Source organism: Xiphias gladius, chromosome 11 (assembly GCF_016859285.1).
Source record: "Xiphias gladius isolate SHS-SW01 ecotype Sanya breed wild chromosome 11, ASM1685928v1, whole genome shotgun sequence".
NCBI classification, from domain to species: domain Eukaryota; kingdom Metazoa; phylum Chordata; class Actinopteri; order Istiophoriformes; family Xiphiidae; genus Xiphias; species Xiphias gladius.
The window spans coordinates 26389565-26415168 of record NC_053410.1 but is presented as its reverse complement, the minus strand read 5'-3'; the positions used below and the strand labels follow the sequence as shown (position 1 = coordinate 26415168).

At 39.1% G+C, this 25604-nt stretch overlaps 1 protein-coding gene across 12 annotated transcripts in view; it reads left to right on the top strand.

Annotated features, from left to right (window-relative positions):
- col13a1 (collagen, type XIII, alpha 1) overlaps positions 1-25604 on the top strand; it is a 151447-nt gene that overhangs the window by 112145 nt on the left and 13698 nt on the right. For 8 of the 12 annotated variants that reach the window (XM_040138564.1, XM_040138563.1, XM_040138556.1 and 5 more), the window contains 18 exons: positions 1431-1466; positions 1555-1608; positions 3541-3627; positions 3758-3784; positions 3914-3949; positions 4060-4116; positions 4211-4234; positions 4320-4373; positions 5178-5222; positions 5446-5571; positions 8569-8610; positions 8725-8775; positions 9785-9811; positions 9946-10032; positions 13937-13990; positions 14088-14141; positions 15325-15360; positions 19511-19597. In XM_040138564.1, the coding sequence (XP_039994498.1) occupies positions 1431-1466; positions 1555-1608; positions 3541-3627; positions 3758-3784; positions 3914-3949; positions 4060-4116; positions 4211-4234; positions 4320-4373; positions 5178-5222; positions 5446-5571; positions 8569-8610; positions 8725-8775; positions 9785-9811; positions 9946-10032; positions 13937-13990; positions 14088-14141; positions 15325-15360; positions 19511-19597 (984 nt within the window). Of the gene's footprint in view, positions 1-1430; positions 1467-1554; positions 1609-3540; positions 3628-3757; positions 3785-3913; positions 3950-4059; positions 4117-4210; positions 4235-4319; positions 4374-5177; positions 5223-5445; positions 5572-8568; positions 8611-8724; positions 8776-9784; positions 9812-9945; positions 10033-13936; positions 13991-14087; positions 14142-15324; positions 15361-19510; positions 19598-21026; positions 21105-25604 lie in introns of all 12 variants that reach the window. The other 4 variants (XM_040138557.1, XM_040138560.1, XM_040138566.1 and 1 more) reach the window with 2 other exon arrangements.

Below are 25604 nucleotides of genomic sequence, written 5' to 3'. Positions count from 1 at the left end.
TGTGCCAGCTTGTAGCAGTATGGCCATCTTGGCATTAGTAGTAGCAATAGTACCTGTGCTAGTAGCTGCGGCAGTTGCAGTAGTACAATTAATAGTAACTCGTATGCCCTTTGACAACTATAGCCTGCTGATCAAAGATTCTACAGCCAACAAGAACCTGATAATCGGGTTGAGCCTTGTGCATTCTGCTCCCAAAAAACAGCCACAGCCTTGATACAGATAAAGGCTCTCACCTTCTCCCTGGCATCTTGGCTTCTATGTATTACCACACTACACGCCAGTGATTAAAGCATCATAACCTTGAACAGTGTTGCCCTGCTATCTAGTGGCCCAAAAGGCACATAACACTTGCATAATGTACTTAGTTAAAATGTTTGATACAAATGGGGTATGTACCAAGTCAACAAAAGATTTGAACTTTCTGTCACTTAAACTAGAAATGCCAATTAGACAAAAAAGAAGGTTAGTCAATGGAACTTAATTGAAGCACATAAAATATTCACAATTTTGTCTTTCTTACAAGTCTTTATGTGCTAATTTGATGGAGCTTGTTGATATAATACCTTTATCATCTCTATCCCTTTTGCATTTTGCTATACAGAGCTTTTCACATCTTAGATAACATTTGCAATCTTAACTTGTAATTCTCTCTCCACAACTATGAAATTTTCTATTAAAGCATCAGACACACAGTTGACACCTATCCACTGGGGTAACCAGGAATTTAGGAACTCCCTCTACCAACCAGCTATCTCTGTACTTGTGTGGTCACAGCTGTGACTGTACGTCAACTTTAAACCATCTACTCATTAATCTGAAAAGGGGAGCAAGAAAACAGATGACCTACATGACAGTGTTTTCCTTTCTATTTTTAACAACCGATTTCAGAGGGATCATCATGCTTTGGTTGCCACTTGACAGATGCTAATCGGTCACAGTTTTTCATTTTAGTTGACACTTTTACATGGATAGATTATTTGACAATGGGCCCCCCACTCCTCCAACATAAGAAAAAGACACCCAGATTAACAGAGCTATGTTCTGTAGTCATTTTGCAGTTTTACGATTGCAGTTGCACTTTGCACGTGAACCAGTACTTGCAAACTCTCAGAGACACAAAAACAATGCAGAGATGTTGAGTGTAGTCATAATGTGTGTCTTTGTAGTGATTTTGTGTCTCTCACTAGTCATTTTGTGTCTCTTTGTAGTTCCTTTGTGTCTCTTTCTGGTCGTTTTGCATCTCTTTGCAGTTGTATACAGTCTTGTTGTGGTTATTTTGCATCATGTTCTGTTTATTTTCGAGATGTGTCTTCATGTATTTTTTTACGTCTTGGAAAAAAAAAGCCTTTGAAAAAGGCAGGAAAATTAATAATTTTCCTGTTTTTCCTTATCTGCCATCTTTGACATTTATGGTTTCTTGGCCATTGTAGGGAGAACCAGGTTTCCCCGGCACTCCTGGGTTAAAGGTAAAGTTATTTCTGAGCAGTGTGTGTGGCAGTTACTATATATCCAATCAGATCAGAGGGCCGTAACTGTCTTTCTTCCACTGAAAAGGGCCAGGCTGGCATCCCTGGCACCCCTGGCATCCCTGGCAAGAGGGGCTACAGGGTAGGCCTGGAATGGAATGAGCATCCACTGTCTGGCTGGGCCTCTGTCAGTCATCCTTATTCTTCTACTAACAGGACATGTGTAAAATCAGATATCCATCACATCACTGTTTTGTGTTTGTGACTGTCAAAGCTCCAATTAAGTCTCAGTGTGTTTTGTTTAACCTTTGTCTGCTGTTAGCTGTGTTTCACTTGGTGTTTGTTGGAGTGCATTGGTCTTTGTAACAGATAGTATAATTAGCCATCCTTAATGACCAGTTCAGCATTGGGCTGGCTAACTTTATCGTTGTTGTACTGTACACACTTTATCATGTAATTTCTCCTTCACTTCTAACAACACTCAAACATGACTTCATTCATTTTGGATCAAAGAGGAATGGATTATTGGAAACCATTCCTGGATGTGCTGTGATCTGTCAGAATGTACAGTAATGCTGTTTAATAACATAATCTTAAATCAAGTCCACTTATGAACTCATTAACTTGCTTTTCTCTGAAGTAAACTACATCTCACAGCATTCATCAACGGATTCAGTTTGCTCAGTTTTCATTGAGATGACAATGTATCATCCCTTGTCCACATTAAGGAGTCATTCATTCACAAATCAAAGCTTCTTATTAGTGAGGAGAAAGGTAGTTAATGGGACGTACAGCAGGTCAGGGGGCACTTCAGGCCAATGCGTACAAGAAATGATAATCCCACCTGAGTTAAGACCAGGACAGAAACTGCTAACTCAACAGGGACCATAGGAAGCATCCCAGTGGGTCTCCCTTATGTGGCTGGACTGTCAGAACAGCCAGCCACAGTCTTCAAGTCACAAGGAGTCAGCATTTACCACAAACCATTCAATATCTCAAGAGCTCTGCTGGTCCACCCTAAAGACAGGACCCCATCTGAGAGAAAGACCGGAGTGGTGTATAATGCTAGTGTATGACATCATCATGATGTCAGCTGTCAAGCATTGGAAAATACTACTGCAGTGAAAATGCAAGGACCATGCTGACAAGAAACTATATGAACAGTGAAAACAGGCAACACCCACTGTCTTTGAACACCAGAACAAAACTGCTCACAGCCTCCACTGGGAAGAGGTCAAAGGTCATCGACCAGGAGTCAGTGGGCAGCAGGAAAAGAATCAAGGAGGAGGTTCACATCTGACACAATCTTTGATCAGAGACATAAGTTACCAATTTCCGTCTATATTAGTATTATATACAACCACGTAATCAAAACCATATGTATGTCACATGATGACAATTAAGCTATCTTCATGTCAACTAAGCAAACTTTATAAGCTGATGAAGACCCTGAGTTGGAGATGAAAGTTTTGGAAAAAGCTAGAAAGTGGACAATGAGTCTAAATTTCTAACTGCTATTTCCGTGGCCAAAATGAACTGTTACGCTTTATGCTTTATCTTGTCTGATTTTTATGTAGATTTCTTGTTTACACATGCAGTGTACATCGCATGTGAATCATTGTTGCTTTAATCTATTGTGTGAATTGCCTAACAATATGTGTATTAGAGTTCCAAAAATTTATTAACCCTCGTAATAATTTATGAGTGTTACTGAATTTTTGTAGATATTACATAGATATATGTAGCGGCCTTGTGTTGAAAAGCTGTTCAAATCTACAGTGTCAAAGATGTAATGAAATGTTTTCTTTGCATATGAGATCCATTCATTGGATTATTCAGTAACTGTTGTCAGTTAAGAAGCTTTATCAGGGGATCCTACTTTTAGTGTCCCATAAGGGTTTTTGACACAGAAATTGGAAAATTTTGATATAAGGAATACTGACACTTTTGAAATCAGTATCCAGTACGTGATTAACAGTGTTATACTGGACACCAAACATCTATATTTACAAACCCTGTTGGTTATTGTTCTTGTCTGGTTAATATTTAAGACTTTGTACTGTATGTATGTCAGGGTGAGAAGGGAGAGCCGAGCATTGCAGCCCAAGGAATTAAAGGAGAACCAGGTTCACCTGGATTGCCAGGCCTAATGGGACACAAGGTAAAGGCAAATAGTTTGGTTATAGGCCAGATGCCTGCACATACACCAATGCCTGCATCGTAGATTACTAAGTAACACTTTAACAAAAGCTAGTGTTCATCGAAGTCCCTCTATGACATCCTTCTTACAGGGTGAAAAGGGTGACCGGGGAGAGGAGGTAAGATCATGAAGTATTATGAAGGGACTTAGACACAACATTTCGACATGAAGACTACTTTCCAAATACAAACATGGGTTGAGAATGTTTATGGAGAATCTAAGTGTTATACCTCCATTTAACCTCTAGGGGGAAGCAGGTCCTGAAGGTCCAGCTGGACCAAGAGTAAGTCATGGCTGGCAGACTCCAGACAACATGTTGACATATAGTAGACAAAATTTCCAATTTCATTATGTTCATCATGAAATTTATAAATTTTCATTTTCACCTTATAGGGTCCTCCAGGCCCAACTGGGGAGCCAGGAAAGGCTGAAATCCACAATAATGAAAATGTAAGTCACTCTTATTTAGTTGCACTTTTCTCAGATGTAGAAGAACTAACAGCAATTAACAACAGTATTTTTAACATTTCATATTCCTCAACAGGATATTCGCAATATACCTCTGATGGTAAGTACTTTCTAGGCTTTATCACACCACTTGCAAACACAGTACTCAAAATTCTATTCAATTACATGATCTCTTCCCCCTATAGGGTCCCCCTGGATTACCTGGACCTCCAGGCCCCCCTGGCCTCCCAGGTGCAAAGGTAAGAGACATTTTAAAATGACAATTGACATGTGATGTTCTCACACTTTGTCATTACACAAAGGATCTCAAAGATGACCCATAATTCAAACATTCAGAAAATAAATATATAGTTTGTTTTATATGTCTCGGGCTTTTCATGTTATTTTGAATGAATGAAAATACAAGACATGGATTATGTAAGAATGAACTAATTATGTAATAATTTGTTCATTTTGTACTTTAGTGGTACAAATTACACATTCAGACCAACTCTAGCTCTACATGAAGAAATGCAGCTTTCTCATTCATTTGAATGAAGTCACTCTGGCAGTGCAGCAGGGGTGCCAACACAGTGAACTAAGGGTCGTCGGAAGGTTAAAGTTGAACCTGGCAAAATCTGGCAAAGTGCTCCGTTGGCCAGTTAAATACATGCAAGCGCACATTCCTGGTGGATTACTTATGTAATTAAACACCATATTTCTTACCATGCACCATGCAGTGACTGCAACAAAAGATAAAATAATAACTTTCCAGAGTTGTAAACTCCTGTCTGTGAGTATTATAAACCACTGTGCAGAGTATTTGGCATCTGAGAAGCCTTTAAATTCATGGATTTGTTTCTCAAACTGGACTTCCTGAAAGGTATTTCATGTCTCACCAATACCTGAACCAACATGCTGCCACCAACACAGCTAAAACATTTGCAGTTAGTCAAATTAGTAGCAACCAGCTGACATACAGTGTATCAGGGGCCCCTTCGGTTCTGCCATGGGACAGTTGCCTGCTGTGCCTAGTTGGTAATTCAGCCTTGGTGTGTCCTCAGGGTGAAGTTGGTCTACCAGGTCCACCAGGACTGGATGGTGAGAAGGTAATACTTTGTTATCGGTACTCCATATTGTTAGCCAGGCAGTTGAATTGCTACATGAATGTATACTGTGATAGAAATCTAGTAATTGTGATGACGGATGTGTGTGAGTGATGATTAAAGCTCCTCATTTTAGATTTTATGTAAAAATATGTCTGTCAAAACATAGCGTTCTGATATTCAGTTTAAATTAAATGAGGTAAGCATTAACCTCTTGTCTTTTCAGGGACCCAGAGGGAAGCCTGGAGAGCCTGGTCCTGCAGGGCCAGCTGGTCCTGAAGGTCCCAGAGGAGAGGGTGGTGTCATGGGCTTCCCCGGACCCAAGGGAGACATGGGTCCATCTGGATTACCTGTGAGTGACTGTGTTAACCACACACCGCAACCACATCACATCATAGCCTAGGGTTCCCTGACCAAAGCCAGACTCCTACATCTGTCATTATCTAGAGGGAAGGTTTTTCCATCTATCCTCTTATTATTCAATTAGAGACTTACTAGCTTGGAAGAAACCCCATGAATGACACTGAATTTAACTTTTAATTCACTGTGGCAAGTAGCCCAAATGTGCCCCCATTTAAGGGCTATGCTATTTGTAGTCTGGTGTCACTAAGAGTCTACAGTAAATACTGTTAGTTTTTTATATGTTTGACGGCTAGTAAAGGGAGACATTTATTTTTCTCCGGCTTGAATATTTATTCATTTTTTGACTTAGGACGGGCAGCTTTGTGTCCCTGACCACAGCATTTCCAAAAAAGTATAAGTGCTATAAGTTTGGTCAATTGCTTTATTAGGGTTCTAACCCCAAAGGGGTAGAGGGGTGTCTTGTCTATGTGCTTAGGGTGACTGTTCTGTTGGAAGGTAAACCTTCAGCCCAGGCTGAGGTCCTGAGCACTCTGGACCACCACCTTGGTCACCTCTCTTACCAAGGCCCTTCTCCGCTGATTGCTCAGTTTAGCTGGGCGGCCGCTCTAGGAAGGGTCTTGGTTTTTCCAAACTTCTTCCATTGAAGAATCATGGAAGTCACTTTGCTTTTGGGAACCTTCAATGCAGCAGAATTTGCATGCAGCCCTCCCAATATCTGTACCTTGACACAATCTAGTCTCTGAGCTCTGCAGGCAGTTCCTTCGACCTCGTGGCTCTCATATGCATTGTCAGCTGTGTGACCTTATATAGAAAGGTGTGTGCCTTTCCAAATCATGTCCAATCAAATGAATTTACCACAGGTAGACTCCAATAAAGGTGTAGAAACATCTCAAACATGATCAAGAGAAATGGGAGGCACCTGAGCTAAATTCCAAGTGCCATAGCAAAGGGTCTGAATATTTACGTCAGTGTGTCAATGTATTTAAATATTTACTTTTTAATAAATTTGCAAAAAGTTCTCAAAAAATTTTGGCTATTTCATTATGAGGTATTAAGTGTAGACTGATAAGGGGAAAATGAATTTAAACGATTTTAGCATAAAATAACACATAAAAAGTGAGGGGGTCTGAATTCTTTCTGACCATTTAGGTGTATTTCAGGTCAAATCTGTCAAGGTTTTAATTACTCCATATATTTCAGAGTTCACACTGACATGCCGTTTCATTACTACTCATTGGTTAATATATTTCAAGTCCACATTTCTCAGCCCATCTCATAGCAGACACTTCATAAGGAAGTCATATTCATGATGCTAGCACCCAATGGAGGCACGAGTCTCATAAAGTGGGGCTTACATTAAACATCAAATATGCTTAATACTTAAGTTATACACTCTTGGAAATAACAATAAATCCAACATAACACACAACCTGGATCAATTGTAGCTTAAACAGGGCAAAAAACAGCTTAGCATCATAGTAGCACCTTCCACTGCATTTTCCTGATTCTCTTTTCATAAGCCTGCCATTAGCTCCAGTCCCAGTATTTAATTTTGCTTATTCTTTTTGGAGGAAAATATTAAAAAACAGCACCGAAGAAGAATTTTTTTAATCGATGAGATCCCCAATGCATTTACTATATGGTAGACAAGACAAGATGTTATTTACTACATGGACACATTGTTGAATTTAGAAATTTTTTTTCTGCATTCATTGTGATGATGAAACAATTGCGTGATTGGTCTCACTCCTTCCTGAAACAGAATTAAACTAGCTGAAGTGACTTTGCTTGTCTTTGTCAAGCCTGAAACCCGTTCATTCCAGTTTGTGGCTATATTTTGTTTCGGTATTTTAAATGATAAAATGAAAAACAATCAATCAGTGAATGCCTTTCTATATACTTTTTGCATATGATTTGGGAAATTAAACTGAACGCTCTTGAATAATCACCTGGATGCTCAATTTTCTATTCTAAGAAATGTCTTCAGTGGCCCATCCATATGATCATGTACTTCATGTACTTAGATTACACAGTCCCTAACTAACATTTGAAGACTCTATCAATTTGTCAGCAAGTTTTAGGGACCCTTCTTACTTCTTGTTTTGTGGGAATGTGTGTCAGTGATGAAGGAACTCGTCAAATTGCTCTGCAATTATCAAATTACTATTTGCTGTGAAGGGTAGGGGCTGGGTAAGGTTTGGCGCCTGGATGCTGTTGGGGGATTTTTCTCCAAATGTGGAAAACCATAAACCGTGCATTTTGGCCTTCGAGACCTTCACCCAAGTGAAGGTCTCAGAGGCTGAATCCAATAGTCATTTGGGAAAACTGTCAGCACTGGTTGTATGAGAATGAGCCTTTTATCTGTAACACAAAACCGCCCACCCCAAGCTCAAGAACCAACCCCAGAATTAGCCCAAGAACTAGCAGCTAATTAACACGTAGGCGTTTGCTACCCACAAAAGTAAAACACTAAATACGCCAAACAGGCAATACATAAGTACTTGATAGGGCCATATGGGATGGGCTATTGGAAACAGCAAAAAGAGCATTTTGCAAATCATGAGATTCGAGTAAAAATTAAGGCATTTGCTTAACATAGAATGTTTCAACTGCATTAAAACTGAATATAGTGGTGTTTTTTCATTTTCCCATTGCTGACACCAAAGAAAAAAAAACATTTTTCATTTAACTCGTCAGTCCCTGAATTGAAAAGTTTGGCCATTATTGTCCCTTTGGCCATTAGATCTCCCCTTCCTTGTTCTGTAGGGTTTAGCTGGACCTACGGGAGAAAAGGGCGCTACAGAGGCCCCTGGCCCCTTCATGCTGCATCTTTGTGGATGCAGTGTCTGGCCTGACAAAGGAGGAACAGTAGAATTTGTGAAAAACTGTTGTGTTGCTTAATTTTTGTTCACTTAATAATTTGTCTGACAATTGACTATACTGTCAACTTTCTGTCTGTCTGTGTCTTTGCAAACTATTGTGACAGGGTCCTAAAGGCGAACCTGGGGAAGGAGCAACGTCAGAAATGGTAAGGGTTAGTCATTAACCCACAGGTTTGATTAGTGCATTAGAGCACAACATGTCTGAGCAATATTTTCTGAATTGAAACCTGTTGCTTGTATTTGTGTGTTTCTGTATTTAGATCTATGGTCCTCCAGGGCCCCCAGGACCTCCAGGACCGGTTGGCCCAGCAGTGAGTCAAATATGCCATAACCCCTAAACTAAAGACTGGCTTAAAGGCCTACAAACTCAAGAAGGTGTTTTCAGTTAATTTGGCTGATTAGTTCTCAGTTCAGGTTGTTGTTGGGCAGAGGTATGCTGAGAATTACATGACCTTTCCAAACTTAGTGAACCAATAACAGTGATAAAAGTCTTAACTGTCACACCCAAACAGGTGCAATAGGAGAGTGAAGGGGTTGTAAACCAAGCACAATCTGCACACACAGTTCTGAGAACAGCTCTAGTCAGTTTAAATTGTGTGGACCATGAGTGTGCAGGGCCTTTAATACAGAAACTGATGCATCAAAATGCCTGCACTAAGAATAATGTTACCTGCATCCAAATTGCATGGGCCTGCGTTTAGGAGTTCAATTTAAATTTAGACAAATGTTAACGATTCAGATAGAATGCAGGAGGATATTTCATTCTATAATTTATCATTGGAAGTATTTGGAAGCATTACATGTATTCTTCTCCAGAAAAATGCATCAAATAGAAAATGCTAGATAGGCCTTTAATAATTCAAAATTTCTGATTTGCTCCACTTTATTTTATAACTCAAAAAAATTCCAAATGCCTTAATAATTTAGTAATTGTAGATAATGTCCATACTACATTCAAGTGTAATATAATATAATCTGCTTATAAAACAGAAATTCAGTATTATTTATTATTAATATTTATACCTTTTCATGTAACAGAAGTATTTAAAATGATTTTGATGACTAAATATTCATTTAACTTGTTTCATATAGAGAAATAAAATTGAGTTAAATAAAATAAAAACACGATAAAATAAATAAAATGGATATGGAGCTCTTCATTAACAGAAGTCCCACTATAGAGGGTGGCATAAAAATGCCAAACTTGTATTTCTATTTTTTATCTCTTGGCATTGCTCAAATTCACCAGTGGTTTGCAGTGGCAACAACTGGGAAACAGTATAGATGTGTCAGTAAACCAGCTGTTTCTGTTTCTTCAAGGGATCTCAAGGACTTTCAGGGCCTAAGGTGAGACATTACTTCCATACAATAATATCCAGCAGCTCATTTTATTAAATCTTCCTCCAGTTATATGTTGTCCACATCATAGCCATTCTATGCATTAAAGTATCACAATGGGATTCTATTTTACCCTCTCTCAGGGGGAGCCAGGCATAGGCATCAGAGGAGAAAAGGGAGCAACAGGTCAGAAGGGTGACAAGGGAGACAGAGGCCATCTTGGACTCCCTGTAAGTTCACAAGTTTCAGAATTCTCTGTCTGTCTTTGGGCTAGGTTTTTGTTTGATCCTGTTGTTAGGTTTTCTTACTCAGTCTTGATTATTTTAGGGATTGTATCACTGCTTCAGTACAGAAATGTTGGCATTATAAAGTATCAGTATACGACGACTGTCAGGGAAAAACCTAGTGTCTTCTATGACCATACTATTGTTGAAATACGTCCAAAGGACCCAAGTTTGTAGAATTAAGTTGACTCACAGGAGCCACACAAGGTTTTCATCTGATAGTGATATGTGTCCCATCATAAATTGCACAGTTATACATCTTTTTATGTGACAGTATTGATCATGTTGTATGTGATACTGTATTGTTACAATAATACAAAATATTTCCATTATGGGCAAGACTGAGCAAGTATACTCTAACCAGCTGACCAGGGGGGTAAAGAGTATTAACACAACTCAGTGGCATATACAGTGGCCAAGAGAACTCAGTGTAATACAGTTTAACAAAAAATGAGAAAGAAGATCCCTCTCGCCGCTTTGACAGCACACAGCCAACATTTAGAAAAAATACTGCAAATAAATAAAACAGAAGAAAATTAAGAAAGGGCATTTTCAGGGGACACTACAAATTGTGGAATACTTTGACCACTCATCAAAAATGAGCTAGCAGTTTTAAAGATATATGTTATAAACCTAATGTTAGCATTTTAGAAATTACCAATATATTCATCTTTTAGTGTGTGACCTGGAAAGTTCTGTTGTGTTGTAAATATGTTACAAACGACTTGCAGTGTTTCTGTATTCGTAGCATGATTCTTTATTCAGTGTTACAGCAAAACAGAAACACATTCACCAATTTGTCAACATGTAACCCATTTTTCATGTATTTGGGTAGTTTTCTCCTCATTTAACTGTCATCATCAGAGGATGGCTTTTTCTTAGTCTTTGTAGGTGGGTTCTGTAGCTTCAGTGGACCTAACCCCCCGACACACCACCTTCTCTGGCCGCGCTTAACTAAATAACTTGTTTAATTTGAAAGTAATGCAATATAAATTGGAATGTAAGTATGTGCATTTACTTAAGAATTAGGGTTCTTGTAGTTTAAATTAGCGTTTCCAATTTGGCCAACTCTAAACGTCTGGATAAACCAGAGGCAAATAATGTACTTTTTGCTCCACTGTACTTTTCTAAAAGCTGTAGTTACTGTTTTTTTCACAGATGCACATTTTACATATAAATTAAATGATGAGCTGATAAAATGATGCACTGTTATAGATTACACTAGATTACAGTATATTCGATTGTTAAAACTAACTCCAAATCGAACAGTTACAACAGTAAAATGCTGCTTACACTTTGATGTATCAGTAATAATAATTCAGTAATATACTATAGCCTATAATAGTAGGTCAGTTACAGAGGTCACTTTTCTGAATTATGAGTTGCCTACTTTTACTAATGATACTTTAAGTACATTGTGCTAACAGTTTCAGTTCATGTCTTTTACTTGTACTGGAGTTTTTTTATATTGCAATACTGCAACTTTCAGGGTCTAAACACTTCTCCCAGTGCTGATCAACACACTCCTCCCACGGAGCCACGGTATAACGTTGTTATCTCATGTTATGTTTGTCTCATCCTTTCCTTCTGGAGATGCTTCCCTTTCCAGTTTCCAACCGTCATCTGTGTAATTGTTGTCAACAGGTTTATATTTGTTTGCTTCATTTTTCTAGTTGTGTGAGTTATTTGTTCCCAGAGTTTGCCCTTAAGGCAGCACTTCTCCCCGGGCTTAGTGCAGCTTTAACAAGGTACTTACAGTATGTTGCCTATGGGGAGGCAAATCAGTCCAACACACGCCATTCTGCTGCCACAAATACTCACTAAAGCACCAAATATGGATTAATCTGCCGCTGTCTCCTGCAGGTACCAATGGGCGTAGGGCTGACAGCCACAGATAGAGTAGGGAAGTATTGAGAGACAGACTAAGACATTGTTGGGTTTGGTCTTATCGTAGGATTTGTTGACAGTAGAATACAGCATAAGACCAGACAAAGACAGGGAGCAACTAACAACAAGGCGAAGTTAGTCTGAATGATGTGGTGATATACACAAATGGTCATTAAGCATGTATCTCAGGAGAGTGCATTACATTGGGCTGTCCGTTATTGCCATCCTTGCAGCTGCTACAGTATGGACAGTAAACCTCAATATATAAAATGATGTTATATCATGACAATGAATTCAAAAAGAGAGTATTACTATGAGCAACAACATGGTCATAGACTTGACATCATCATCCACTGTGCCCAGCGAAAGAAGTTACTCACAATTACTGTCACTCACTTTACTTCCACCACTTCCATCACCCTTCATTTGTCATCATCTGAATGTTTTTTTGAAGTCACTTGAGTCACAGCTTCACTCACCCCCCACCTCCCCTTCCCAAACCCCCTACCCCACCACCCTCCCTCCTCTCCCCCATCATCTCTGCTCTAACTGTGTACAATGCTATACAGGGGGCTCATGGGTTAGACGGCAGACCGGGTCCAGTGGTGAGTGGCGCGAGTCCTGTTACGGTCCCCTCACCCTTCTCCTCCTCTTCCTCCTCCACCCCCCTGCTACAGCTTGCTTGATGTCTGCCAAGTCTGCTTGTCATGTTGCTTTCCTGCTTCCCATGCTTGTCCTGTCTCTTTTCCTTTCTAAAGTAGCTCTGTTAGGACAGAGCTGTTCAGGGTTGGGTTCTGAGGATGCGCTGGCACGAAGAATCTAGTTTCAAGGCCAACATGGCAACTGTACACAGTATATATCAACTGCAGAAAGAACCAGACCTTGATTTAAAACAAGGTTTTAATAGAGAACTGCTTTTCCTCTCCTTTCTAGATAAATTCAAGATAATATACATTTTACATCACCACTCACTGATTCATTCCAGTTATCTCTACTTTGCCATGTTTCCAATCACCCTTCCCACATGAGTCAGATGCAGTCTTTAATTTTATTTATTTATTTTATTTATTTGAATTCATGTCAACATATCTAAAAACCAGCAGGCACAAGAAGGAGAAAAACAGGGCAAAACTCTAAATATTTAGTGCAAACATTCTAACATACAGTTTGAGCACAACAACATTGTAATTTGTTACCTCAATATAATGACTGGAGCAATTGCGGTTATGTGAAAAAAACCATAATCTTGATATTGGCCCAGACAAATCATGACAAACCATGGCCTCACTGTGTTTGTAGATGTTTGTGTTACATTACTTCAGGCTAATAGTCTTTCAAATCTTCCTAAAATCTCCTCGTCATCTCCCACTGCTACCAGGGGACAGTAAGTGGAACGTTGCCTAATGCTGCTGTGAGTTTCCATCTTGTCTAATATCAGACACCATAACAATGTAAATCCTCAGTCCTCAATCCTGCCTCTACAGTTTCCTGTGTCCTGATCCTATACCAGCAGCTGCCTTTAGAGCTGCTTTGCTACGAATCCAGAAGGAGCATGCAGGGATGCCGCTGCATGTTGACACGTATAGTATATTTGCACAGCTGTACTGCATACAGCACTGTACATACTGGATATGCCTGAGATGCAAGGTCTTCTTCTCCAATCCTGACTGCTACTCAGACAGAGAAATGCAGCTGTTGACATTTTATTCATTTTCCCTCCTTTTTTAACAGTTTGGACAGTAGTTCAACAAGCTTGGTGTGTTAATGCTTCATGTGTCAGGGCAGAAAATTAAAGTCTTATCCTTTCCCTTTGCTCCATATTAGTAAAAAATTGTCTTTTGTGACATCTATTTATGTCCACCAGACAGCTTGTTGATTTACTGATTTAACCATGATAATGTCTCTAGTACTATTCTGTCTGTATCTGCTGAGAGGTATTTGTTTTCCATTTTCTGTCTTAAAGGGTCTAATAGGACCAGCTGGTGTGCCAGGGCCAGCAGGACCAAAGGGAGAGAGAGTGAGTGTCTATGTTTTTTCTCAATTTTTATTCTAAAATGAAATTATAGATTTAGAGGAATATACACTTTGGATTTTCTTTCTCTTTCTCACTACAGGGTGAAAAGGGAGACGCAGGATTACCAGGACCAACTGGACCTCAAGGCATCCCTGTAAGCCTGTGATTCCATTTTAAATAGTCACAACAGGAAGCATCTTTTAGCACACTGAAAGCAGTATGTTTATAAAACCTTTTGCCAGACGCCTGACAGAATCTGACATGATGAAAGGCTGATACCAATAGTGAGCCTGAAATGAGGCTGCACACGGGCCAAAGTTTCTGTCTAAATCCAGTATCATTATATCAACTTATATCAAATGAAACCAAAATGAAAACTGCAACTACTCAGGTTGTTTATGCTTGCATGGTTTAACATATTGATCATCATGTATACTTGAATTAAGTGTTGCATTTGCATAACTTTAAGGGTTTCTAACAGAGACCAAGTGTACAATGACTACGTTGTCTGTCTCAAATTCTCAAATCCATCAGAGGTGGTTAATACAGACATTTAAAGCAACTGTCTAACCAGGGTGTGTTTAGTGTCACGGCACAGGTAGTATGGGTAAAATAATTTGTTATTCGGTCCAGGATATGTAATTACCACTTAGCCTTCTGGTTGTACCAGCTACTATCAGGCCATCACTTACACTGCATGCGTTATGCGGACCTTGCACGAACCCGATGAGCTTAACTCAGTTTTTGAAGTTGGTCCACTTGTCTTCTATGGTAGGGGATCAGCCTGCTCTGGTCCTCTTCTTGCATTTCCAACTGTGCAGTGAACGCAGCATTGGTTTCAGTTCATTGAGGCTAACAATCTCTTACTACATACACATAATAGACACAAACAGACACCTAATATTTCTTACTACACTTCAAATAAAAAGGAAATAAATTAAAAAAAAAAAGAAAACAATCATTTTGTCATCTGTCTGGACAATCATGAGGTAAACAATAGTACTACCTAATTCACATTACAAAGTAATCTACTTGGAATATGTGCGTACATATACTGTATACTGTATGTGACAGGCTAATGCGGGTTGTTGCTGACATCTCATTGCATTGTGGCAAAACTTGAGGCAGGTTCAACTTTCTTGCTGGACGAAACTGCATTTCTTAGCCTCACTGAAATAAATGAGGGCACCGCATTTTTTGACACAGTGCTAATGTCAGTCTGAACATGACCTAAGACAGGAAGCAAGCCTATTTCCCCCAAGTGTAGCAAATATGCATTTTCACAAAAGCTGCAAAAATGCACAGCAAGTAATGTTATTTGTCATTTCTCTTTGCAGGGTTTAGTAGGACCACAAGGACTCAAAGGGAACCGGGTAAGATACTTCCTGTCATGTTTTTCCATTTATTAAGACAGCGGAACCAGGTACATGACTCTGGCTAATGGGCACCCATTATATTTCATCTATGGAATACACACAGACCAGGTCACTCCCATGCTTTTACTCATTAAATTCAGCAACTAAACACTGTATGAATCTTTGTGAGTTACATTACAGGGTAGGCTGGTATTTGCATCCACGACATTATTTAACATCTGTCATTACTGTTGCAACTGCCTTGTGGGGCCACAGTAGGTCACCTGAGCAGAGTTGTGACGACTTCAAAGATGCTCTCAAGGAGGACATGTGAATTAAAGAGCTGTATATCAATAAATTGGATCTTCTCTTTGATATCACGCATGAAAAGATAGCCAGATGAGTCAGAGTTCCCTTTGATTTTTTTTAATAATTCTGAATAATTTAAATGAAGATGTCTTTTGCCTTTCTAAGGCAAATGTATTTGTTTTGTAGTGGCTTTGTTTTGGACTTTAACAGATCAAAAGACCGCCAGATATGATTTTTTTTTTTTAACAAAGAAAATTTCAAAAAATATATATAGTATGATAATGGTGACAAATGATCTTGATCTTGAGACAGGTATGTGACATCATAATGTGGATTCAATTTAGACTTGTAAGTGAGAAAAGGTGGATATCAGTCTCATGTCTGTGCATTAAAACAGTTACAATAAATATTTTTACAACAGTGGGGCAAATACACAAGTATGTGTAAGGGGTGAAAGGTGTTGCTCACTCTCACTGCTCTCAAAGTGTCTTTTGCAGCAGCAGCAGGCAGCTGTTTTCAGTGAATAGGCTCTGATAAACAAACAACCTTTCCTGGCACCAAACAGCAGACATACAAAGTTAATGGCTAGTTGGTGAACATAGTGGAACATTTAGCTAAAGAGTCAGATATTTTTCTCAAAAGTGTGTGGAAACCTTAACAAAGCTAAAAGAAGAGTAAATACTGGACCCGAAACACCACTCCAAATATATGCTAATGTTGTTCTGTGCCCACAGAACAACAAACGTGTTTGCTCACACGTATACAATATCAATAATATAATAATATGTCAGCGTTTTGTATACAGCTTCTTTGCGCTGCCCCAATTGGCCCTAAATCCGTTATTGCAGGTTGATATACATTATAACTCACTCATGTTGTATCTAGTTTGTTTAATCAATACATAAATGCACAAATGACAATTTGTGCTTTTAGGGGGAGCTACGCGCTGGAACTATTTATTGGTGAACAACAGCTGGGTGCAGTGACTGTGAGCTGCTTCCTAATTTCTTATTGTCACAGTGAGGTGACAAACTTTAGACAGATGCTGCACAGAAGTAGTGGGCAGATGCATAAACTGTTCATGTTTTTATCTTTGGCCAGAGCTGGACTAGCTGTTTTCCCCTTTTTCTATCCTTTATGCTAAGATAGGCTAACCAGGTCCTGATTCCAGCTCTTTACTTAATACACAAAAATGAAATTGATATCCATCTTCTTTGGAAAAAAACAAATAAGCATATTTCCCAAAATATTGAACTATTCCTTTAATTGACACTTAATATCAAATCAACCCTGCCAAATGATAGTGTGTAAAAACTGCATTTCATCTCTAGGTTGTAGTGTATCAGAGAAACTCTTTGTAATGTCCACATACCCTTCCTCTTAGAGAATGTTTCTGTTTCCTTCCCATTAACCTGTGACTCTTTTAATATTTCCACTCCCATCTTTTAAGTATTCACCTTTCATAAGCCCTCTCAGCACATTCAACTGGCCTCTAGTCAAAAAAACAATATTTTCAATGTACAGCTACAGAAACCAGAAGGATATACTTCTCATAAACAGACCTCAATTTGACTGTCCAGTTGAAGGTGTTGAAGACAAAGCTATGGGATAGTGTTGGTGTTTTTACTCTTTGTCCTGTCTTCCTTTGTTTCCGCAGGTCTTCCTATCCCCTTTTCCTTCCCTCCACCTTGCTCTGTGGCCCGTGGCTCTGTTTATTGCCGGGTTGCCCTCTCTCCCTCTCACAAACCTTGGCCTTGGTTAATCTTTCTGCTCTTACACCTCTTTACTCCTCCTGCTCCTACTTAACAGTCCCTCTTCCTTGCAAGCTTTCATGTGGTCCCTCCAACCCCTGACCCTGTGACCCATACCCCAAATTGGCAAGCAGTGCTCTCCCATCACTGTCAAAATGTATGCTATATTTAGATGCTAGTACATCAACATTTTTGCATGTTTCTGAGCTGATCATTTTTAAGACAGTTTCATTTTTTACATGAGTTTCTACACAGCAATCAGACTGAACCTTTCAACATACAGTATAACCATTGCCTTCACAATAGGTGCCAATAATACATTTGCCATAACTGTAGCCTTGTTATGATTAGCAAACCACTAAAAGCTCATGGAGTGGTCTTAATAATTTCCCAACTCTGTCAAAGAATAGCAAGATTGTACAAAGAAATGTTTCATGTCACATACAGTGACTGCATGAACCTATCTGATCTCTAAATGTCAGCTTCTGGTACTAGCAACACTCACAGCTGGGCTTTGCATTTGAGACAAAAGCATTTGAGCCATGGCAGACTGTAGCTTTTAACTGCAAGAAAGTCTAAAATAGGAGATTCCAGTTGCGTAGGTGATGCTAAGATAACAATGGGAGAACATTGCAGTCAGGCATCAGGTTATTCCTCTTATTATACTGTATTCCCTGTACATAATGTTGTAATTTCTTTAACTGAACCCTTACAGCCTTTGAACTTGGTGAGCAGGTATTCTGTTAATACTGTTAATACTATCAAGCAGTGATTAAGTATCATCCTGTAAACTGCATAGAGTAAGAATGAAGTCTTACGAAGTACTCCACCGATTTAGTGTTGCACTGTTTTAACATTGTTGGACTCACGATCTACAGTTCAAAGAAAAAAGTATTGATAAAGCAGAAACAATGCAACTCAACTGCCAATAGTACAGCCAGAGTTTCTGTTGTGTTATGCTGGCAGCAGCTGATTAAGTCTGGAGCCTCTAACCTCAAGCAGAGACTAGACGTGGGCTGTAGAGGTCCGGTAAACTCACTTCTTTATAGCTTCACACCCGCAAATTAGGGGGGGCACTGACTCAAGCGATATCAAAGCAATTTATCAGACTTCTCACTGCTGCCTCTGAAGCCACAAAATGTTTTATACCACTTTTTTCACATATGTAGTAGTGCTCCGCAATACCTGTAAACAGACTTTGATGTGTACAATTGGTTGAGTTCCACTTTAAAGACAAAATAAGTCATTTTTGTTGCCTTTGAAAATTAGACACAAAAACGTATTAGTCAAGGTTAGGGAACCTTTATCCTCACGAATCCAAGAACTACTTCTTTAACATTAGGGAAAAGAACACAGTCATGGTTAAAACAATTGCCGCCTGTTGGTAGGAAACAAGAAAATGAACATCAATCTGTCAAAAAACACTTTGTCAACCAATCTGTCCATTCTGGACATTTTTAAATGTCTCAATGTGTGCATTGTGGTGAAAAGCTTACTGCGCTTTTAAAGTTTATATGTATACATTCTTGACTTTTTCTCAATGAACCAGACTTTTTTTTATGCAGTTTGTAATGATGACTCAACTAGAATGGCCACGTGCTTGGAATGCTTCACCAGCCAGCCACCTCACATGGTCTACTCACCATTTCATTACTCTATAACTTTTATTTTTGGGCACTATCCTGTTGCTCATTCTCATATTTATCTTCCATGATAAAATTAGTATATGAGTATACATGTAACAGCCTTCTCACTTAGCTTTCTCACTCCTCATTAAGAAGTATTCCAAAAGCTGCTCATATTGTACAGTAGGTTGTAGGTAGTGTTTGGTAAAATGCTTGGATGAAACCTGCTTACCAACTGCACTGGCTGTAAGCTCTCTTCCCTCCCTGTATTTACCTTCCCTTTCCACTAAATTTACATTAAAAACCATATAGTCTTTATAAAATAGCAAAAGGCACACCAAACATATTAGTGAATTAAAATAACTTATTTTTCGTATTGCCTAAATTACATATATGTAAGAACAAAAAACAAAGATTTGCTTCATGTGTGGCTTAATGTGGAGGACTAAAGTTTGTCTTTTTTTAATACACTGTTGTTTGCAGGGAGAGAGGGGCAAGAAAGGCAACAGGGGGGCCAAAGGGGATAAGGGAGACCAAGGAGCACCTGGATTAGATGCCCCCTGTCCGTTGGTATGTCAGTAGTCCGATGTGTAGCCAAGAGGCAAAGGGAAGGAGCACTATTTTAGAATACAACATAATCCCATAGAGCTTCAGTTTTCTCTGAAGATTTGTATTCAGTAGTCAGCTTCCTTTTGGCTCTGGTATTCAGTGTTTCTAATAAACCCCAGGAAGGGTTTGGTCCAGTTGTTCTGTGCAGCATTTCAGAGATATGGGGAGATATGTGATTGAATTGATGAAACCCTAGATTAAGAAGGTTTCATTTGAAAATAAATTTATTAGGGAGAAAATTGACTTGAATGGACAACAGAACACAACTCTGCCTGGGGAGCCTCTTTTTTCCAGGAATGAGACAGACAGGAATCAGGCGGCCTCTGCTGATGAGTATCAAAATATCCCAAAGCATTTTGTCTCAATTTTCAGCCTCTCTCCTGCAGCTCTGCTACCCTGTCCTTCGTGTTAAAGAATAGGTGACAGGTCAGAGACAATCAAACTAGAGTTCTGCACAGGCTGAATACTGAGACCCGAACCCCACCCTAAACCATGCCTTTGGTAAATGGGACGGGACTTTTAAATTTCAGACCCCTACCAGACCTAAAACATTTTTGTTTTATTTCATCCATTACTGACAATTAGCTCACCAGGCTACTGCAACACATCGGCAACACTCTGGCTCTTTTCCCGGCTACCCATTGTGCACTGGGCACTTGAGATACATGAACATAGACAATTTGCACAGCCACAGAGAAGAAAGAAATTCCATTTCAAAATAACCAAACCTGTAACCACCCATCCATCTATTTATTTATTTATTTTTTTTCTGAGTCTGGGTGGTGGTGGCAGCAGGCTAAGCAAGGTAGCCCAGATGTCATCCCCTTAGCCATATCCACCAGCTCCTCCTGCGGGATTCCAAGATGTTCCCCTGCCAGATGGGATATGTACGCCCTACAGCGTGTTATTGGTCTACCCTGGAGGCATCCAGTAAGCATCTTGATCACATGCCTGCACCACCTCAGCATGTTACTTTTGACCCGAAGCAACAATGACTGAAACTCAAACTTGACCCAAGCCCATAATTACGTAACAAAATGATCCAAGCCTGATTCGAAACCCAATACTTTGGTGGGACTCTTAGGATTCGGGCTGTCAGCAGAACTCTACATTGAACCAAGTTCTCGTAGTGAAGTAACCTCTGATTTATTATCAAAGAAACAATTGGTCATCACATCCTGCACCTGAAAGCTTTATAAATGTTTCAAACTCATCTCAGTGAGCCCAGTTCCTGTCAGTCCCAGGTTGCCTGCATGTTTAGGAAACCTGTATCCAGTCACCCAGTGGACAGAAGTGGAGATCCTCCTACCATCAAGCAGTGAAGGACAAACACTCCTCTGCTGCACATGAGCTGCAACATTGTTTTTTAAATCGTTGATTTTACAAACAGGGTTTCCGAGGCTTTAAAGGGGAGAAAGGTGAACCAGGCTTGCCAGGCCTGGACGGGCTGGATGCCCCTTGCCCTGTGGTATGGTGCTCTTTCTTTCCCTTCACTTTTCCCAGCATGCCTCTGGCCATCTCTAACCACGCCCCTGACTATGGGCAATCATAGGTTGCACTGTAGATTTACCAAGAAAATGCATGTTTGCATTGAAGTTAAAATCTACGTATTGTAGTTGACTCATCTATTAATAAGACAGAACTTTTCCAACTGACCTCCCATAGAACTAACATGAACAAGCCTTTCCCTCTGAGAACAAATACTCATTCAACTCAACCTTTTCATCACAACAACTAAAACTTTCTATGTTAACTTTAGATGCAGATATATGATTGTGACTGATATCACAAATTACATAACCAAAAATAATCTTTTCTGTGTAAAGCTTTGAAATTGAAAATATTAAGTATACTAAAGCTTTTATTCATAACCCTTTGTTTCCTGCACCATCTCTTGCATGGAGCACCAATTTATTCCATATTCAAGGCAACAGTATACCAGAGATGATGAAAAGCAATAGGAACTAAATTAATTTTTTTGGTCAAAGAAAGCAGGGTCCTGTTATTAGTATGGGAGGCATCAATGAAAAATGGTTCATTTTTCAGATTTCCTGTGTTGATTTTTAGCCTCACAAAGCCAGCTCACTGTTTTTGCTTTTCAATCCTAAATTTAATAAAGCAACCCATTGTCATGGTTTCTGCTTTTGTTTCCACTGTTCACCACCCGCTTTGGGGATGTGTTAGTAAAAATAAAATTTGGACACTACTCAGACGTTGATACTAAAGTGAGTTTCAAGTACTACCAATAGTTGCTGGCACAGCTGTGGATAGTGATTGATCAAGCAGATGTGTCATCACAGCACAATAAGGCCAACAAGAACACATTGTTAGTTTAAACAGTTGTTAACAGCTTTTGGCAGTTTCAGGGGGTGGTGACTTATGTCATTATCCAAACACTCCCCTTAACCTACTTACTGGTCAGACATGCATCTTGTCATGCACAGTCAATTCTCAGGGCATCTCCAAATTCATATCAAAAACTGAGTTTGCGAGATGTAGTCTGGCTTTGCAAGGCTAATGGATTCTAGGTGCAACCCTGTCTCCTAGAAATTTTTATCATGTTGTGGTGACAAACGTAATCACTGGTAGGATTCTGAAGAAATATTTGTTTTGAATGAACAAATCACTATATTTAGGAACTGCACCGGAATCATAGGTAGGTTGGGGAGATCATCGGGACAGATGGTGGGGGTATAGAGTCCACGAAAATGACAACAGAGCCGGGGATTTGCCCCCAGACTCGTGTCTCTGGTTTGGCTTAGGTTCGTGAAAGATGTTGTTTTTGGTTAAATGTAGATAAACAGGTTGTGTCTGAAGTCACTGTGAACTTTTTCTGCATTAAACCGGACCAGGATCTTTCCCGAACCTTAACCAAACACTGCCAGTGCCTAAACATAACCACAGAAATGTTTAACAGTGCTGCAGTCGCTACAAGTAGAAATTGTGCAAAGTGGGATATTCTAGCAGGAAAAAAATACATTATCATTTAGTAGCAACATTTTATTGATATGTTCAGTATCAACATTTTTGGGACTAGCAAAATACGATAATAATAAAACAAAATTTCTTCATTTTGTTAATAGAAAACATAATCCAGTTGCAATTATGTTTCCTTTCACACATATTTGCTGTTGCAAATTAGTTGTATATAAACATAATTAGAGGAGATATGACTGCTAGGTGGTTAGATTTGGTATTGGAAGGTACCATACCTTGATCATGGTTCATAAAACTGGTAATGAAGAAAGGAGTCCACAATATAAGTCTCTATCATTTCTGAATTTTAACTTCACAGGTAAGGTTATGTTTTGGAATTTTTTAGCATATCAACATGTCAATTTATTAATTTAAGAGTGAAACCTTGGCATAATTACTAATTATTCTTCTCAGAGTCTGTCTTTACCAGAAACTGTAAAGCTTCAGCTAGCACTGGAACAACAGTACCATCCTCCTGCAGTGTTTTTATTGTATCTGTTTGTTGTGGCAAATAGTTGTAAATACTACAGTACACACAACTGTTACTATAGGGAGAGGCTAATCAGTGGCTTAAATTAGAGGTGTAGCAAATTCAGACCTCTTTGTGTTTGCAATTGTGACCAAAACACGGCACCATAGTCACCATAATTCATCTCAGATTGACCCAAAATCTGAAAGTGAACTTTAAAACTTTAAAATTTAAACTGATTTAAACTGTTGAATGTGTTATGTGGCTCCTACAAATTGTCATTCTTATCGATTAGCGGAGCATGCTACACAGTGTTATTTTATCAACGAAATCTAGAACAAAAATATCTGTTGACAACGTTTTGTTTCCCAACGAAAAATGTAACCTTTGAAATTGAGAAATATGATGAAAGGCATCACATTGTCAGTGAATAAGAATTGAGGCCTAGTCCACACATACATTGGTAGTTATTAAAATGGGGGTTTTCCTCCCAAAAATACCCTGTTAAGCACTGTCACGAGCATGCCAAAACCAACACAACCCTAACCGTTAGCCAATCAGAAACCTGAAAAAAAGTTATTACCGGTTCTGGTAGGCTAACAACAATGGCACATCGAGAGACGGGGGAATATTATGTGTGTACTGATACATTTATGTGTAATCATGTAAAAAGTCCTATTAGCAAGGTTAAAACCAACACTATTTTGACTACGTCTGCTATTGCACAAAATCGCCTTATGTAAACAACGGAGGTAATAGCGCACACTCTAATGTCAAACAAAGTAGTGATGGGAATTTTGGCTCTTATTAGTGAGCCCGATGATTTCGCTCAGTTTAGCAATAAGAGCTGCCTCTTTCGGCTCCCAAATGGCACTTCATTTGGTACCTCTTCTTGGTTATAATTCAGCCGGATAATGCAGTTTTGATCTATGATTGGTATGTGAGCGTGCATATCACTTAAATTATTCACTGTAAGTATATTAAACTTTAAAATTTCTAGAATACCATTATTTTTACGTAATGTTAGGTATAACAACATTAGTGTAAAAACATCAAACACTATTATACATGTGTATTGAACATCTAATTTATATTGAACGTTGTAAATTAGCGTTTAGCTAAAAACACTAAACACTGTGCATCTGGTTCTTGTGCATAAATGTATGTTACAATTCTAATGCTACTGCGATGTCCATATCAAATAAAATAAAATAATAAAATAAACAATAAATTATCCAAAGCACAAACCATTCTGTGCTCTGTAGACTGTCAGCCCCCCCCCGAACCTGATGGTACGATCCTTATTTTTCATCACATGTGATTGGTGTCACGACACGCACATCAACACAACATTCAGTCAGTGCATGGAGTGCCCATGGCTGAATAGTGTGTCGAAAAATCATCGTATTATTCTGTCTTGTATTGATTACCAAAATAAAAAAAGAAAATAGAAAAAAGCAATTGGCTTTCAGACGGTTGCCAGATCCCATCATTGACCTAAAGGAGTCTGGCTCAAAGAGCCTATATTCATTTGGACTAAAAACTAATTTTTTTCCTGTCTACACGTCAACACTGCAACAAGAGTTTAAGAACATCTTCACCCAGGAAGGAGTTTTGCAAAAGGTCTACTTTCAGTGACACTTTGCGTGTGGATGAAAGGCCAAAACACATAGAGAAAGCGATGTTTTAAAAAATACCTGTATACGTGTGGAATAGGCCTAAATGATAATGTGTAAAATGAATGGACAATTGAAGTAATTACTGTTTTAATGCAGTCTCATTCATCAACTCGTATGCCTATGCAGAATCTCACACTGCTGTTATATGTTACCAAACTGTCAGCTAAATAAATGAATGCATTGCAACCCTAAATGGTGTTACAAACTCACTCAGTACTGTGTGGCAGAGTTTAGCTATAAGCAGTGAAGGTGGTGACTGACTAACATGTTTCCCCTTGGTACTTACCTTAGCTGTGTGCTCTCACGGCTGACTCCATATAGTACTTCCAACCTGTAAACTCAAGTCCACATGTCTGATGCTTATACCAGCTCTTGTGCAGACTCGCTCTCTGTCGACAATTCCCGTACATGCTGAGCTGCAGCCCGTACACCGAGGAATGCTGAAGAGACTGCTTGGGAGCTTCAGGGTTCAACAGATTTGTTCACGTACTATAGTCAGACAGTAGACTCAGTGCTTGTTAACCTGTGGATATTACTCCTGATTCCTGCTGCCTGTTGACTTTGGAGAGACTCACTCCTGCAGTTTGGTTAAGTTACACAACTTTTAGCGCCTGTTAGTGCTAATAATTGTTTTCCATTTTCCACTTAAATACTTTTGTAATCTTTAGGTTATTTCTTGTATCTAGTACTGTCATAAAACAACATACGTATGAGGTGGTAGATTTTTGTTTAGATACTGTCAAATAATATGCATGTAGAATCAACACAATTATCAAAGTAAGTTAAGTTATCAGCTTTATGTAGCCAACAACTGAATATTTTGGAAGGATAATGAGGCATATTG